Here is a 17251-nt window from a genome sequence, read left to right as displayed (position 1 = left end):
TATAAAAAAATAATATATTAAATATATTATAATAAATTATATTACAATAATATATATTAGATAATGATAATATATTAAAATATATTATAACAAAATTATATTATAATATTATAATAAAATGTTTATAGATTAAGAAAACTTAAAATAAAAAAATCCAATGTAAATATTCAAATCTTATTTTCAAAGGAAAACATAGTCTTGAAAATATAAAATATTATTATTAGATTTTTTCCAAACACTTTATTAAAAAATTAATATTATACGAAAAAGATATATATATATATATATATATATATATATATATATATATATATATATATATATATATATATATACATGTGAAAATATAGTAATATTAAGGTGACAAGAAAGTTCTTGCGGAATTTTTAATTTTGATTTCAAATGATATATTTTCAAATAAGTTTTCGTTATAACACATTTACTTTATACCATTTTGAAGAGCATTTTTCGCTCTATCTAATCGTTTAAATTACAATCGTTTTAAAACAATTATGCCTTCTTTTTAGAATGTTGAATATAATATGGGAAAAATAGTAAATTCGCACAATTTCCTTATTTCAATTCAAGCTAGGCTGAAAAGCTGTTGAAACAGCTCGCAATATCAACTCAGCGTTTGGCCCAGGAACCACTACTGAGCACACAGCACAATGATGGCTTAAGAAATTTCGTGGCAGCAACAAGAATCTTGAAAATAATGGGTGTAGTGGTCAGTCATCGGATCTTGACAATGATCAATAAGGAGTCTTAGTCGAAATCAATCCACGTGCAACTGTTCGAGAATATGTTTCTGAATTAGACGCAACGTATACAAGGATTTCCAACCACTTAAGAGGGATTGGAAAGACAAACAATCTCGATAAATGGACGACAACCAAAAGAAAACGTTGTTATGAAGTGTCATCTTCCCTTCTTTTACGCAACAAGAACAACCTTTTTCTCAACCAGATTGTGTCTGCCGATGAAAAGTGGGTTCTTTACAACAACCAGCAACGCTCAGCTCAGTAGTTAGATGCCGACAAAGCTCCACAACACTTCCCGAAGCCAGAATTGCACCAAAAGGTCATGCTGATTGTTTGGTGGTCTGCGACCGGTCTCATTCATGACAATTTTTTGGAATGTGGGCGAAACTATTACAGCGGAAAAGTACTATCAATAAATACATGAAATGTATCAGAAACTTTCACAATACCCAGCATTGGTCAACAGAAACGGCCCAATTATCCTCTACGACAATGCCCTAGCCCATGTTACTAGTTGCTAACCCGGCTATGCAGAAGTTGAACGATTTGGGCTACGAAACTCTGCTTCATTCGCCATACTCTCCAGATCTCTTACCTATCGACTACCATTTTTTCAAGTTTCTTGTAAGATATTTTATCTCACCTTTTTTTGATCCAAGACAAAAAATGAACATAGCAATTAGAACAAAGCATACCTCGAAAATTCGACACAAATTTTATTCTTTTTTCGTAACAAAAAAGCAAATTCCTAATTTGTCTCTGAATAGAGCTGGTGACAACCTCGAAAGGTAATAGCTCTTTTATCTTCATCAGGATACAGCACTGTTGAAGAGATATAAAAATAATAAAATATAAAAATAATAAAATATAAAAATAATAAAATATAAAAATAATATAAAAATAATATGATATAAAAATAATAAAATACAAAATAATTAAATATAAAAATAATAAAATATGAAAATAATAAAATATGAAAAATAATATAATATAAATAAAATATAAAAATAATAAAATATAAAAATAATAAAATATAAAAATAATATAAAAATAATAAAATATAAAAATAATAAAATATAAAAATAATATAAAAATAATAAAATATAAAAATAATAAAATATAAAAATAATAAAATATAAAAATAATATAAAAATAATAAAATATAAAAATAATAAAATATAAAAATAGTATAAAATATAAAAATAGTATAAAAATAATAAAATATAAAAATAATAAAATATAAAAACAATATAATATAAAAAGAATAAAGTATAAAAATAATATAATATAAAAATAATAAAATATAAAAATAATAAAATATAAAATAATACAAAAATAATAAAATATAAAAATAATAAAATATAAAAAAATATTTGATATGTACATAACATTTTTGGATATGGGCTTACATACACTTGTATCATGGGGTAGAAATTAATAAATAAAGCAAAATAAATAAATAAAATAATCTAATATATAAAAGGCAAAATTTGTGTGTGTGTGTGTGTGTGTGTGTGTATGTGTGTGTGTGTGTGTGTGTGTGTGTGTGTTTTTCGACAGAGGTGACGAAACCTGATGAAACCGGTATCATTTTAAACCTCGATCCTTTGGACGACAAATATCCAAAAATTGGCCCAAAACATTAATTCCTTCACTTTAAACTCGACCGTTTTGTACAAGTTTTATACGGTATTTGTGTCGCCATTTTTTGCAAGTCATTCTCTCTTTCCGATTGACTAGCCTTAATTTAAACGTTCTTAACTTCTGGTCGGGCGATCGAGACATCGACTACAAGGTCAGATCTTTTTTTCCTTCTTCACGTTACGCGTTTGAGTCTGCCTTCCTACTACTACTTATTTTTTTAACACCTCTGCCTACTGTTGTTTTGATCCCCCTCCCTGCTACTACCAGGGTTCCTTACGACACCACCTACACACACCGGGAACCCCTGCTACTTTTGTTTTAGCCACCTCCTCTGCCCGCCCGGGGGCCCTTACTACACCACCTAAACACCCCGGACAATGCCGGACACCCCAGCTATAGGTGTATCAGAAAGTGGCCAATAAAAATGATGATCAGAACTTTAATAATTCAACTTACTATTTTTCGAAGCTTATAACTACTTGAAAAATGTAATTCAAACCGTAATTTTTTTTTTCAATTAAAGGAGCAAAGACCAAATTTAAAAAAATAAATTCATGTCAAATCATTGAGTAGTATAACTTTTAAATAATAAATAAGGTGCTTCTGTAGTATATCACCCATATGAAAAAAAAACTCTTTCATGTATGGAAATATTAGTACAATAGAAAATTACATAAAATAATCAAAGAGTTTCATTTTTAAATAAGAAATAAGGTACTTGTATAGTAATCGACCCAAGAAATAATGTACTTGTCTAATATGAAAAACACAGAAAATCTTACCTGTGACATCAATAAAAGTTTTTAAAACTGAAAATCACATCAAATCATTGAGTAGTATGACTTTTCTTTGTTTTCTCATAAAGGTAGAATACTGTACAAGTACCTTATTTCTCCTCATATTATTGTGGAAGCAGATGGAAAGAATGAGAGGGCATCAGGAGTTATTCACAGAAATAGCTGAAGCAGTTTACGATCTGAAAATCAATTTATTTCATATATATTTTAAGAATGGAGTGTATGGTGTAACTTTCGGTGATAGCTACAGCAATTTACGATCCAAACATCACTTTATTTCATATATATTTTAAGAGAGGGAGCTATAAGGAATCAGTCCCGAAATGGTTGAAGCCATTTACGATCTAAAAATTACTTTATTTCATCCAACAAATTCAGGCATTTAATTTCATAATGAATTAAGAATATTTATTGTATAAAATGTATATAACCAAATCCCACCAATCACATCTCCTAATTCATTTCAGTTTCTTATCACTGAAAAAATTGCAAAAGTTTACATGTAACATGTTTCTACTAAATCTTAATACTTACATGCCAAATTATCAGGTTATAACGAAAAGATGGTGACAAAGTTATTGCTAACTGATTTACAAGTCGCTTTGATTAAATTATAATCTCAAGAAAAAAGTGATGTGTTCTATTTCTTGTAATAATATATCTCAAGCAGTTCTCCATATTTGGCTAGAAAAATATTTATTTTTAATTTACGGTTTGGTTGGAACTAACATCACACTGATTATTCTATTGAAGGACATTCTATTGTTTGCTTATGTGATGATGTTTTCTGTTGCGGACCAGGATATAAAATACCCTAACACGCTACAAGAAAAAATAATGAAACGAATTGAATGAAGGAAACAAAGAACTCAAATGCTGGAATAAAATAAACATGTCGTTTATTTTCTGTTGAGAAATGAAAGACTTCGGTGTACACATGTTCACTCAGCCATTGACGACTACGCATGTGGAAAGAAATGGGGAATGCAATAGAGAAACGCGAAGTGGCAAGCCGTCTGTAGAAAGAAAGGGTTAAGCTCAGTAGAGTGTCGCGCACATGTCTGTTTTGATGGACCAAAGCGGAGGGGAGATAGAGTGACGTTAGAGCACGCAGTCGGTTCGTCGACTAAGCAGCTCGAACGCTGGTCCGGACGAAAAAAGAGGAAGTTAACAGGTTTTGTTGACTTTTATACTGGAGTTAGTGTTCTGGGTGCGCATGTCTTGTTTTCACTTTAAAGGAGGTGACGTCGCAGCTCGGGTGTGTGTGTGTGTGCACGTTAGCGTGTGTGTATGTATGTGCATGAATGTGTGTGTATGTATGAGTATGTGTATATGCGTGCATGTGTGTGCATATGTGTGGGAAAACATGTTCAAACAAGACTCCCCCTCTTGGGGAGAAAAAAATATATATATATACAAGAGAAACGTATTTCGTTTTTGTTTTTATGTATATATATTTTTTTTTTTTAATAAGTTATATATTGTTTGAAATGTTTTGGCCAATGAACTTTTTGACCAGTTTTTGTTGTTGTTTGTGGTGTGTTGTTTTTTGTAATTTCTTTGTCCGTTTCTGAGTGTGTATGTTCTTGTATTGGAGTAGGAGAAACGTGTAATTGTTCGTCTATGAATGCAGCTTTAAGTCTGTCTATTTCTATAGTGTCTTTTTTTTCTCTTTTTAATATCATAAAATACTTTTTACTCCTGTCGAGAACTAAATAAGGTCCGGAATAATTTGGACATAGTGTTTTTTTTACTGCGTCGTTCCTGATAAAAACGTATTTACATGTGTAAATATCGCTTGGAATGAAAATGTTTGCTTCTGGCTTTTTGGTTGGAGTAAATTTTAATTGTGACATTTTGTGTTTTAAGTTCGTTACAAAAGTTATCGTTGGGGAAATGTCTGCATTGGTTTCGCAGAATTGTCCTGGTAAAATCAATGTTGATCCGAAAACTAATTCTGCAGGTATGCTCTGCAAATCTTCCTTCACAGTGTTGCGAATTGCTAAGAGAATGAGTGGCAAATTGTCTGACCAGTCCGATTTGTTTTCGTTCATAGCCAAAGATGCTTTTAATTGTCTATGCAATCGTTCCACCATACCGTTTGCGCAAGGATGATAGGCAGTAGTTTTAATGTGCTTTGTTCCCAACAAATGGTTGAATTCAGTGAAAAGAGTTGATTGGAACTGTGAGCCCCTGTCCGTTGTGATTACGGAGGGCACTCCGAAAATCGCTATCCAATCTTGTAAAATCGCTCTGGCTATTGTTGCAGCTGATATGTCTTTCACTGGTATTGCTGTCGGCCATCTGCTGAATCTATCGACTATAGTAAGGATGTGGGTATGTCCTTTTGAAGTGGGCAAGGGTCCAACCAAGTCGATATGCACATGAGTAAACCTAGCGTCTGATACACTGCAAGTTCCTGAAGGTGATTTTGTGCCTGTGAACTTTGTTTTTTGGGCAAGGAATGCAAGTTTTGGTACAATTACGGATGTCCGTATTCATATTTGGCCAAACAAAACGTTCCGCTATTAATTTTACGGTGGCACGTTTTCCTGGGTGGGACAAATTGTGGAAGTGCTGGAAAATTGTCGTCTGAGGCTGGATGAAATAAAAGTGCGAGGGTGTTATTGTGAAACATCGCAATAGAAAGTTGTTGTTCCGAATGGTATCGGCATTTTTTTCAGCTTCAGTGAAGTTTTGTCTATTATAACTGGGAGCGTGGTATCGGTTAATTGCTCTTGTGCTATTAATTCCATACTTAGTGGAGTGGATTTTACAGAAGCAATTGTTGCCCGAGATAAAGCGTCAGCTACAACGCTTTCTTGTCCTTTTACGTACCGTATATCGGTAGAATATTGGTCAAGATGTCGAATTTCTTATGGACCATATTTGTCAACATGTGTGTGTACAGCAAATGTTAGAGGTTTATGATCCGTATAAATGGAAAATTTTCTCCCCTCGAGGAGATGTTTAAAGTGCTTAATTGCAAGGTAAATTGCAAGTAACTCTCTCGAGAAAGTGCTATATTTAGTATGCGTTTTGTTTAACTTGGCAGAGAAGAATGAAATAGGGGTCATTTTTTTGTCAGAAATTTGGTGACTGCTATTTCCGATGCGTCCGTCGTAAGCGTAATTCCGTTGTATCGCTATCTTGGATATATGTGAGTTTGGTGAAGTTTGCCAAAGCAGTTTTCGATTGTTCGAAGGCTTGTAGTGCAGGTCCTTCCAAAACTAACTGTTGGTTTTTGGTTCGTTTTTTTAACAAGTCCGTTAAATGTGCGAGTAACATGGAACAGTTAGGCAAAAAACGTCGGTAATAGTTAATTATGCCTACAAAACGGCGTACTTGTCTGACAGATGTCTGTAGAGGGACATTCGAAATAGCACTTACTTTTTCAGGCAAAGGGGAGATTCCATCCTTGTCAATTAAATGACCGAGAAATTGAACTTCCTGGTGGCCAAAAACACATTTATCGGTGTTTAGTTTAAGACCAAAATGTGACAGTCTTTCAAAAGTTTGTTCCAGGTGTAGCCGGTGTTCTTTGAGGTTTCTGCTGGCAATTAAAACGTCGTCCACATAAGCAAATATGAACGGCAGATCTCTGAAAACTTTGTTAATCAAATGCTGGAAAGTTTGACAGGCATTTCTCAGCCCGAAAGGCATCCTTAGGAACTCGTAAAGGCAAAATGGTGTGGTCAGTGCGGTTTTATGAATGTCTTCTTCTGCGACTGGAATTTGAAAATATGCCTTAACGAGGTCCAGTTTAGAGAAAATTGTGGCGCCTTGGAGCATATTGGCGAAGTCATGGATATGGGGAATAGGATATCTATCTGGAACAGCTTTTGCGTTTAAACGTCTAAAATCTCTGCACAGGCGCCATGTGGTGTTGTCAGCTTTCTGTACCATGTGGAGTGGTGATGACCAAGCACTTTTCGAGGGCCGTATTATTCCCATGTGGAGTAAGTTTTGAAACTCGGATTTTGCCAATTTGTATTTATCCGGTTTCAAGCGTCTGGGGGTTGAGTAGACGGGCGGTCCTGTTGTCTTAATATAGTGCTTAGCGCTGTGTTTGGTGGGGTCCGTGTTTTTAAATGGCTGGGAAAGTTGAGGAAATTTTTGGAGTAACCGGCGGATGTGTAAATCTTCGGGTAAGGCAGCGCTGATTCCGGTGGTTAAAAATTTTGAGGTAGTTCCTCTCACTGAAATCTTCGTTTCATAGTCTGTCAATGAGTGATGAGTAATGTCGACAGACAGGTTGAAATGGGCTAAAAAGTCCGCCCCCAAAATTGGAGTGGTCACGCTGGCTATGGTGAAATTCCATAAAAAATTCCTCCGCATTCCGAGGTTTAAATTTAAGGTTTTTTCGCGAAAATTGGGTATTTTGGTACAGTTGGTGGCTTGTAAGTTGAAAAATTGGGTCCCTGTTGGGTGGCCATGCGGTGTCAGTATGACGCTGATTTCTGCTCCGGTGTCTATTAAAAAGTTATATCCGTGAATTTTGTCTCGGATATAAAATAGACGACCTTTTTTGTGTGCTCCAGCTACCGTTGTCGTCGTTACTGGCTGGAAGGTTCGTTTCCCTGTGCCGGTTTTTTGAATGCGCAGGGTTTAGTGCATCTTCTCGCGTCGACGCCAAATCTCCTGTGATAGAAACACACATCTTGTCTATGTCGTGACGTGGATCGGTTCCTGCTTGAACTTCTTCGCCTGTAATTTCGCCACGTGTCGTCGTGGTTTCTGTGAGAATGTTGACGCGTTTGAAGTGCGTCGGCTAGCTGCTTCGAAAGCTTCTCAACCACCGACTTTAATTCTGCTAATTCCTCGTCTCGGTTTTGGTCAGGTTGCCGTTGGTGGGCATATACTTGTCGGTTCCGGGAACTTTCGTGAATTCTGTCAGCTATGTCGGCGAGCTTTTCTGTTGCCGTCTCCCCCGACATCGGAGCGAGGATTTGTTTGGTAGTTGGGGGTAATTTACCCAACCATAGACTCTTCATAATGCTGTCCAACATTTTGTTGTCTCCCAGCAAGGCCTTCATGTGGCGAAGTAGTTGAGAAGGTGTACGGTCTCCTAACTCAACTTGTGTGAATAAGTTATGAAGCATGGTTTCGTTAGAAACACTGGTTCGTTGCAGGACTGCTTGCTTCAACGTGTCATACTGTCTTTCCTCCAGTACATTTTCGAGGAAATCCATGATTTCCTCAACCACCTCCAACGGCAGTTTTTCCACTAGATAACAGTAACGTGCTCATTGTGACGTTACCCGTTTAGCGTCAAATATGGCTTGTAGTTGGATGAACCATATTTTTGTATTTGTCGGGTTGAAGGGTGGAATGTTTAATGCCATGGTTTTGTTGTAGGAATCCGTCTATTGAAGTTCCATTTTGTTTTGTGCTGAAATTTTTATATTTCAATTTCTTGTGCGCGGTTTGAAAATGTTCCTCCTCGTGGTCGACAAGTTTTTTTTTTTGGGGGGGGGGAATTATTTTTCGTGCGTGCCGTGAATTTTTGTGGAAGGGTTTAGCTTACACCGTGTGTTTCGTTCACTCTCATTCATTTCATTTGTAAAATAAAGGGGTCACCATTTCATGTTGCGGACCAGGATATAAAATACCCTAACTCGCTACAAGAAAAAATAATGAAACGAATTGAATGAAGGAAACAAAGAACTCAGATGCTGGAATAAAATAAACATGTCGTTTATTTTCTGTTGAGAAATGAAAGTCTTCGGTGTACACGTGTTTATTCAGCCGTTGACGACTACGCGCATGGAAAGAAAGGGGGAATGCAATAGAGAAACGCGAAGTGGCAAGCCGTCTGTAGAAAGAAAGGGTTAAGCTCAGTAGAGCGTCGTGCACATGTCTGTTTTGATGGACCAAAGCGGAGGGGAGATAGAGTGACGTTAGAGCAGCGGTCGGTTCGTTGACTAAACAGCTCGAACGCTGGTCCAGACAAAAAAAGAGGAAGTTAACAGGTTTTGTTGACTTTTATACTGGAGTTAGTGTTCTGGGTGCGCATGTCTTGTTTTCACTTTAAAGGAGGTGACGTCACAGCTCGGGTGTGTGTGTGTGTGTGTGTGTGTGTGCACGTTAGCATGTGTGTGTGTGTGTGAGTGTGTATGAGTATGTGTATATGCGTGTGTGTGTGTGTGTGTGTGTGCGTATGTGTTGAAAAACATGTTCAAACATTTCTATTACCGTGGAATTTCCACAGGTTTTTCTAGTCAATATTATTATGTTTTAAAAAAATTCAACGGTTTTGTTTTTCTCAATAATATATATATATATTATGTATTAGTTAAATTACAACAACGAAAAAAAAAACAGAATAGAACTCTAAAAAGTAGTTTCCAAGATATGAAGAAATGTTAGCTTAAAGAAAGTGGGGGATCACTTTTTCTATAAAAATTTAACGTATAATGATCACCCAGTTTATGGCCACCACTAGTGTAAAACTTGAATTTACGCCGTTGAAATACACATCTGCCGAATTTTTGTTGGAGGAGCGTCAACGTGTGGGTGCTCAATTTACGTAAAATATTTCTTCATATCTTGGAAACTACTTGTTTGCTGGAATTTTAAACGTTATTTTTGTTTTCAACATCCTCAAAAACTTACAAATGTCTTAATTTCAATTTTTTTTCTAGAGTGTAGAAAGTCGATTGTCTGCCCCTTGCCGATCTTATATTCCAAACATTTCCAATTGGTGTTGCTAGCAGTGTATTCAAAAACAAGATGGCGTTAAGTTTTTCTTCGATAAAATGTCTCATACTATTTGATTTTCTTAAATAAAAAAAAAACTACTTGATCGATTTACGTGATTTTTGGAATATGGCATCTTCATGCAGTGACAAGTACGTACATTATAAAGATTTTTTTTTTCAGATTTTTATAGGAAAAAAAAAAATATTTGTGGACCATTTATAGACTTGCACCAGAAAATATATGGAGATCTCCAATTTGTAAAATTAACATAAACCATAGCAAGAAAACGCTGCTTCCCTGATTCAATTAAAGCGACTAGCGGCTCCCAAAAAAGTGTGCATGAAACGTGTCTGATACTGCGTAAAACGTTGGTGATTTTACACAAAAATTTGGACATCTTTAGTGTTTTGTAACTATTCTGTACTTTCACCTAACAATTTAATAATAATAAAAAAAGATATCGTAAAACTTGAATGCAACTTGAAAATACTATTAAAAATAATGCGGAACAATAGGTGCATAAGTACCAGGAAACAAACAAAATGTAACAGTGAATCTTTTTCGTACAACTATCACGTCCATTCTTTCTTCTCACTAGAGACACGTAATAGAATTCTTAAATGGTGTAAGGGAGGTAAGAAACCTAAACTAAGTTATCTTCCTTGTTAATTTTTTTTTTTTTTTTTTTTCATGATGTATGTAGTCTTTTATTTGCCTGGTTACCAGGCGTGGCAGTCGGTATTAGAAAGTTTACGACACTGAATGCGGACGAAAGCACCACATTCAAACGTACGAATTCTAACGTGTTTCCATTGAATCATTTAGAAGTAGTCCATATGATCGTTGCCACAAAGGAGGTCCCAACTCCTAACAAGGTCAATTATAAAGCGAGACAGTCCGACGCTGCAGAAGAGCTTGGTCAAATTATGACGGAAAGATCCGGGATGAAAGAGGCTGGCGTCAAGTTTCCCGTGGTAATCCAAAGAATTGCTGATGTAAAAAGAGATGAAAATAAAGACACAACAATGAGACACATGACACTAGAGAAAAACACTTACGAAAGAGCCATGTGTTACTTACATCAGCACAGCCTGCCTTCACTTTTCCAGGTAAGGATCGCTCTATGGAGATCATTAAATACAAAAACAATAAACATAAAGCGGCTCATTTTCAAAAGTCTTATCCGTTATAATATGACAATAAAAATAATTTGTAAAGTTACTTTTAAATTGACACAAAAAACGAATTTGCTCAGAGGGAAACGGTGCCTTGCAGAAAACTGTCCCTTCAAGTTTACAATTTAAACTGTTTTTGTTAAAAAAAAAAAAAAAAAAAAAAAAAAAAACTTGATTTGATTATTTGCATAAATAAAATTTCTAATTACAATTAATTACAAGAATCATTTTTTTTTTTTAATATGTTATAGCGACTCCCGCGGAATTACAGGTCCTGGCCGTGGTCATTAAGTTGCAAGGGTATGAGTAGTCGGCGTTCATTAATTCAGAATCGGGATCAATTTTTAGGTCGGAGTTGCAGAAATCTCTTGAAGGCGAAAGTAGTTGTGTATCCGCGGGACCGTTAAAGGTAAATTCAATGAGATTGCCAATTAATAGCAAGGTGTCACCAGATCACATCCTCACAAACAATATAGAAATAACTCTTGAAAATAACGACACTTGACAAAGAACTCGAAATTAGTGTATTAATATGAAATAAACAACATTTATTTATGTGTTAGAAATATTAGTTCAAATCGTTTCAACTTAATTGTTTTCTTTTAATGAGTGTTCATTATGCAGGATTAGTTAAATGAAAATTTTGTGAGTTTAAAATTACTGATTTTTATGTGTCCAGATTGTCACACATGGCTTAGAATTAATGTGATTATTTTTCTGAGAGAAAAATGAACAGTCCCAAATCATAAGAGCGAAAGTGTATGCCTGTTCATCACATAAAAAAGCAGTAGTTTAAAATAACATTGTTTAAAACAAGAATTATATTCTTGTTCGATGTGGTAACTTTCCATGATGAGAGTTATAGTTCATGTGCATGGCACACAAATTCAAGGCAAAGATTTTAACGCCTCTCAGTAAAGAAGAAAACAAGAGAAAAACTGGAATAAACTGATTTGATTTTCATGGCAAATTTTTATAAAGCGATGTTCTCAAAAGTTTGTTGTATCTCTACTTGAGGAAACGTAACATAGTTCATTTTTTCCATGTGTGCGGGTGGTCACATCACAACGTTGTGTGCTTTGCTTGTGCATTCTTCATAAGCGTAGGCATTGAAAACGGTGATTGGTACAAAAATATTCTTGCCAAACATTTGTTCCAGCCATATGTAGCGGTTGCTACAATGTTAATAATGATAAAACAAAAATAAAATCCAACTAAAATATAATGGTTGATAGTTTTCTATAAGGCACCGTTTTCCTTCTCACAAATTTGTAAGGAGAAGTTGCATTCAATGGACTTTATGCCCAGTAGCCTCTGGCTTTAGTAGAGGCTATTCTTGACAACGATAGCGCTTTTAAGTATTGCCAAGATCCATACTAAAAATTTCTATAAATTGGGAATAAAATGTATGGTTTAGCAAAGGAAGAAAATGAATATGTTAAAAAATGAAAATAAATGAAACATTTAAAAAAATAAAAGGTTCGCTAGGTAGCAAGTGATATTTATCAAAATATAAACTGTTTCATGAGTAAAAATCTGAGAAAAACGAAATTTTATAGCAAAACATTTTTGTACAAGAAATTGTAAAGACTAGTAAATAAAAGTACACTCCCAACCAGATGTTAATTCATCGACTGCCAAATACAAAATATGATTCGTCTTCATTTAGTGAAATTCAAAAATCGATCAATTGAATTTCAAGTAAAATCAATTTATCGATACTTAATCGTCATGTCACACTAATGAACATATCCAAAAATTATGAAAAATGATGAGGTAGAAACTTAATTTTTAATGAAAACAGTTTTCGAAGACAATTAGCAAAAATTAAGTTTTCCTAAATTGGCCATAGATTTTCAGTTTTCAGAAAATACTAGACTACCGGTGACCCATTGGGTCAGTATATGTAACAGCTAACTATGGAATAGTGAGTATACAGAATTAATATAAGTGAGTATAAACGCGCAAAAATTCAATGCACGCACGTGCAAAAACAAATATAGCGACCAGTGAAAACAATACGGCATACATTGAATAATAAAGATCTTAGTATCATTGCCCTTAGATTAAATGAGAAATACTTTATATCAGAAGTGCGTAATTTGTTGAAAAACTGAAAAGAAAAAAGAATACAAGGAAGGTGTATTCATTGTAGAGGTCCACTCTAGATTTTTTATTTTTTTTTTTGTATGTGTGTTAACAGCCTTAAAAATATCAAGAAATAATAATTAACTAATTAAGTAATATTTAATGGTAGGACTTTTTCAAAGCAAATCTTTTTTAAAACATGACCCCCTCCCATAAACACAGGTTTTGAAGTGTTTCTACATATTTTTAAAATGTTTGGAACTTATGACTCCACTTCAGCCCAATTTCCTTTTTTCTGCTCCCACTCCCACTACAGAAAACTTGAAAAAAGTGCTAACGATTACATATCTTGCTATGTCGCCAAGAAGTGGGGTCTCATTAGGAAGGTGATCTCCCATGCTAAAATGTTAAATGTGAATTATTTTTAAAAAAATAAATAAAATCCTTCTTTTATATTATCTTTAAAAGCGCTTGGAACATATTAGCAAGAAAAAGTAGACTTTGATGTTTTTTTAGAAAGTAAACTATACTGGGTTAGATCGTAACAAAACCAAATATTTTTTATAAATATGTAAATTGATCAGGGGTGTTTTTTATTAGAAAAACATATTTTCTTATAAATATGTAAATTGATCATTTTTTTTATTAGAAAAACATATTTTTTTATAAATATGTAAATTGATCATTTTTTTTATTAGAAAAACATATTTTTTTATAAATATGTAAATTGATCATTTTTTTTATTAGAAAAACATATTTTCTTATAAATATGTAAATTGATCATTTTTTTATTAGAAAAACATATTTTCTTATAAATATGTAAATTGATCATTTTTTTTATTAGAAAAACATATTTTTTTATAAATATGTAAATTGATCATTTTTTTATTAGAAAAACATATTTTCTTATAAATATGTAAATTGATCATTTTTTTATTAGAAAAACATATTTTTTTATAAATATGTAAATTGATCATTTTTTTATTAGAAAAACATATTTTCTTATAAATATGTAAATTGATCATTTTTTTATTAGAAAAACATATTTTTTTATAAATATGTAAATTGATCATTTTTTTATTAGAAAAACATATTTTTTTATAAATATGTAAATTGATCATTTTTTTATTAGAAAAACATATTTTCTTATAAATATGTAAATTGATCATTTTTTTATTAGAAAAACATATTTTTTTATAAATATGTAAATTGATCATTTTTTTATTAGAAAAATATATTTTCTTATAAATATGTAAATTGATCATTTTTTTATTAGAAAAACATATTTTTTTATAAATATGTAAATTGATCATTTTTTTATTAGAAAAACATTTTTTTATAAATATGTAAATTGATCATTTTTTTATTAGAAAAACATATTTTTTTATAAATATGTAAATTGATCATTTTTTTATTAGAAAAACATATTTTTTTATAAATATGTAAATTGATCATTTTTTTATTAGAAAAACATATTTTCTTATAAATATGTAAATTGATTAGTTTGTTTGTTTTTTATTAGAAAAACATATTTTGTTATAAATATGTAAATTGATCATTTTTTTATTAGAAAAACATTTTTTTATAAATATGGAAATTGATCATTTTTTTATTAGAAAAACATATTTTTTTATAAATATGTAAATTGATCATTTTTTTTATTAGAAAAACATATTTTTTTATAAATATGTAAATTGATCATTTTTTTATTAGAAAAACATATTTTCTTATAAATATGTAAATTGATCATTTTTTTATTAGAAAAACATTTTTTTATAAATATGGAAATTGATCATTTTTTTATTAGAAAAACATATTTTTTTATAAATATGTAAATTGATCATTTTTTTTATTAGAAAAACATATTTTTTTATAAATATGTAAATTGATCATTTTTTTATTAGAAAAACATATTTTTTTATAAATATGTAAATTGATTATTTTTTTTATTAGAAAAACATATTTTCTTATAAATATGTAAATTGATCATTTTTTTATTAGAAAAACATATTTTTTTATAAATATGTAAATTGATCATTTTTTTTATTAGAAAAACATATTTTTTTATAAATATGTAAATTGATCATTTTTTTATTAGAAAAACATATTTTTTTATAAATATGTAAATTGGTCATTTTTTTATTAGAAAAAACATATTTTTCATAAATATGTAAATTGATTAGTTTGTTTTTTTTATTAGAAAAACATATTTTTTATAAATATGTAAATTCATTAGTTTGTTTTTTTATTAGAAAAACATATTTTTTATAAATATGTAAATTGAATAGTTTGTTTTTTTTTATTAGGAAAACATATTTTTTATAAATAAGTAAATTGATTATTTTGTTTTTTTTTATTAGAAAAACATATTTTTTATAAATATGTAAATTGAATAGTTTGTGTTTTTTTATTCGGAAAACATATTTTTTATAAATAAGTAAATTGATTATTTTGTTTTTTTTTATTAGAAAAACATATTTTTTTATAAATATGTAAATTGAATAGTTTGTTTTTTTATTAGAAAAACATATTTTTTTATAAATATGTAAATTGATCATTTTTTTATTAGAAAAACATATCTTTTATAAATAAGTAAATTGACCGGGGTTCTTTTATTAGAAAAACATATTTTCTTATAAATATGTAAATTGATCATTTTTTTATTAGAAAAACATATTTTTTTATAAATATGTAAATTGATCATTTTTTTATTAGAAAAACATATTTTCTTATAAATATGTAAATTGATTAGTTGGTTTTTTTTATTAGAAAAACCTATTTTGTTATAAATATGTAAATTGATCATTTTTTTATTAGAAAAACATTTTTTTATAAATATGGAAATTGATCATTTTTTTATTAGAAAAACATATTTTTTTATAAATATGTAAATTGATCATTTTTTTATTAGAAAAACATATTTTTTTATAAATATGTAAATTGATCATTTTTTTATTAGAAAAACATATTTTCTTATAAATATGTAAATTGATCATTTTTTTATTAGAAAAACATATTTTCTTATAAATATGTAAATTGATCATTTTTTTTATTAGAAAAACATTTTTTTATAAATATGGAAATTGATCATTTTTTTTATTAGAAAAAATATTTTCTTATAAATATGTAAATTGATCATTTTTTTATTAGAAAAACATATTTTTTATAAATATGTAAATTGGTCATTTTTTTATTAGAAAAACATATTTTCTTATAAATATGTAAATTGGTCATTTTTTTATTAGAAAAACATATTTTTTATAAATATGTAAATTGGTCATTTTTTTATTAGAAAAACATATTTTTCATGAATATGTAAATTGATTAGTTTGTGTTTTTTATTAGAAAAACATATTTTTTATAAATATGTAAATTGAATAGTTTTTTTTATTAGAAAAACATATTTTTTATAAATATGTAAATTGAATAGTTTTTTTTATTAGAAAAACATATTTTTTATAAATATGTAAATTGAATAGTTTTTTTTATTAGAAAAACATATTTTTTATAAATATGTAAATTGATTAGTTTTTTTTTTTATTAGAACAACATATTTTTTTATAAATATGTAAATTAATTAGTTTGTTTTTTTTATTAGAAAAACATATTTTTTTATAAATATGTAAATTGAATAGTTTGTTTTTTTTATTAGAAAAACATATTTTTTAATAAATAAGTAAATTGATCAATTTTTTTTTTATTAGAAAAACATTTTTTATAAATATGTAAATTGATCAGAATTTGTTTTTTATTAGAAAAACATATTTTCTATAAATAAGTAAATTGATTAGTTTTTTGTTAGAAAAACGTGTTTTTTTATTAGAAAAACATATTTTTGTTATAAATATGTAAATTGATTAGTTTTTTATTAGAAAAACATACTTTTTTATAAATATGTAAATTGATCAGTTTTTTTTTATTAGAAAAACATATTTTTTTATAAATATGTAAATTGATTATTTTTTTTATTAGAAAAACATATTTTTTTATAAATAAGTAAATTGATTAGTTTTTTTATTAGAAAAACATATTTTTGTTATAAATATGTAAATTGATTAGTTTTTTTATTAGAAAAACATATTTT

At 29.9% G+C, this 17251-nt stretch overlaps 1 protein-coding gene across 1 annotated transcript in view; it reads left to right on the top strand.

Annotated features, from left to right (window-relative positions):
* The first annotated feature begins 10604 nt into the window (after positions 1–10604).
* LOC145256396 (uncharacterized) overlaps positions 10605–17251 on the top strand; it is a 65456-nt gene continuing 58809 nt past the window's right edge. The window contains exon 1 of the mRNA XM_080115254.1: positions 10605–11013. Coding sequence (XP_079971380.1) covers positions 10741–11013 — 273 coding nt within the window. The 5' untranslated portion in view covers positions 10605–10740. The remainder of the gene's footprint in view (positions 11014–17251) is intronic.

Source organism: Euprymna scolopes, chromosome 32 (genome assembly GCF_053919585.1).
Source record: "Euprymna scolopes isolate OS-2025 chromosome 32, ASM5391958v1, whole genome shotgun sequence".
NCBI classification, from domain to species: Eukaryota; Metazoa; Mollusca; class Cephalopoda; order Sepiida; family Sepiolidae; genus Euprymna; species Euprymna scolopes.
The sequence above is the reverse complement of the archived record's forward strand: the minus strand, read 5'-3'. Positions and strand labels throughout refer to the sequence as shown.